The 1,593-nt window shown below is 42.4% G+C and overlaps 1 protein-coding gene across 1 annotated transcript in view; it reads left to right on the top strand.

Annotated features, from left to right (window-relative positions):
- Positions 1 to 1,593, top strand: part of slc30a5 (solute carrier family 30 (zinc transporter), member 5) — a 22,438-nt gene that overhangs the window by 3,080 nt on the left and 17,765 nt on the right. Inside the window, exons 3-4 of the mRNA XM_015373174.1 lie at positions 456 to 541; positions 636 to 723. Of these exons, the coding sequence (XP_015228660.1) occupies positions 456 to 541; positions 636 to 723 (174 nt within the window). The remainder of the gene's footprint in view (positions 1 to 455; positions 542 to 635; positions 724 to 1,593) is intronic.

The following is a 1,593-nucleotide window of genomic DNA, read 5'->3' as shown; positions in this document are numbered from 1 at the left end:
TTGGTGAGGTTTGAAGAAATTGGGGAGACCAATTTCACTCAGGTGCATTGTGTTTGTGTTCATGAGGTTCTGAGTTCAAGCTCCACTCTCACAGATTTCCACTCTGGGTCCCTGAGCAAGACCCTTAAGCCCACACTGCTCCATAGCGCTGCACAACGGCAGCCCACTGCTTCCCAAAGGGATGGGTTAAATGCAGAGAGTTAATTTGTCCATTTTGAGATCAATAAAGTTCTATATGTAAAAAAAAAAAAATCTCAGTTTCATAGATTTGTTTTTAAAACAATGTATCTAAATGTATTAATTAATGTTTTGTAAATCATTTAATCATTATACTCTTTGCTGCATTGATCTATTTCCCTTTCAGCCCTTCGTTCTAAAACCTGAACTTAATGTTTTTTTCTAAGATAAAACTTTTGTGTTTAAATAAACAGTTTTCCTCTTGTTCTCTGTTTTAGTGGATAAAGTTGGTTAAACATGCCGTTCTCAGCTGTGTTATATCCCTACTGGGCTTCTTTGGTCTGACTCTCTGTGGACCTTTGAGGTAAATTGAAACATTTCCAGAAGCTTTTATTTCAAAATCTTTGATTGTTGTATCTTCATGATGTTTTAATCAGAGCCTTTTTTTCCCTCCTCAGGACTCTGCTGGTTTTCGAGCACAGTGACGTGGTGGTCATCGCTCTGCTCGGGGTTCTCTTCACTAACTCAGGAGGGGGGCCCTCCAAGGTTTGAAATGAATCCTAATCTAAATTTTGGCGCCATAGATACTCAGCCCTCCTCATTTGTAATTACTTTACCTAAGAAAACTAACAGCTCTAAGTTCAGATTAACTTATATTCCTGGCAGATTTATGGCCAATTTATGCTTCTGAAGCATTGCCTCTGCAACCATCATATCTTTCTCTGTGCGCAACCAGTTACCCGACTACGTGTCGGACGGTCGCGAACCCGCGGAGACCTCAAGCGGAAGTACGCAGACAAAAAGCAGCTGTGATTGGTCCTTAGTATGGCTTTCCGGCTGTCTGTGTGGTCGTCCTTCTCAATTCAGTGCCGGGGCGCGCCATAAAAAAACAAAAAACGAACAACTACAATGGACAACTACGACGAAAGATTAATCGGTCTTTTTGCCAACTCCATTAACAGAACCTGTTCCTCTTCGATGTCTAGAACACTAGATCCATCTCCGTGACATATTGCGGACGCACCATTGTTGTTTTGGAAGATAAACACTCCCACCGTTTGTCCTGACCATCCGCCGAAGTTCTCGCTAGCTCTGGAATACCTTTGCGCTTTGGCGGGAAACTGCTGTGCATCCCTAGAAATTCCAGACAGACGGTGCAGAAGCATAACAGCAAAACTGGTTCACGATCAGACCTAAGCGACATTTGATGTGTGCGGTGTCAGAAGTCTAATTTGCCCTTTAGTAGTTTTTGACGTCACAAGTACGCCTCTTTTCCAATTGACCCATATTTATGCTGCTTGCTAGGGCTGCAACAACGAATCGATAAAATCGATAAAAATCTACTTTTAAAAGCGTTGGCAACGAATTTCATCATCGATTAGTTGTGTCGCGCGATTAACGCGTCATCCGCCGCCG

The sequence above is a fragment of the Cyprinodon variegatus genome, unplaced genomic scaffold (genome assembly GCF_000732505.1).
Source record: "Cyprinodon variegatus isolate N-32 unplaced genomic scaffold, C_variegatus-1.0 Scaffold82, whole genome shotgun sequence".
Lineage (NCBI taxonomy): Eukaryota > Metazoa > Chordata > Actinopteri > Cyprinodontiformes > Cyprinodontidae > Cyprinodon > Cyprinodon variegatus.
Note: the sequence above shows the minus strand (reverse complement) of the source record. Positions and strands in the feature narration are given on the sequence as shown.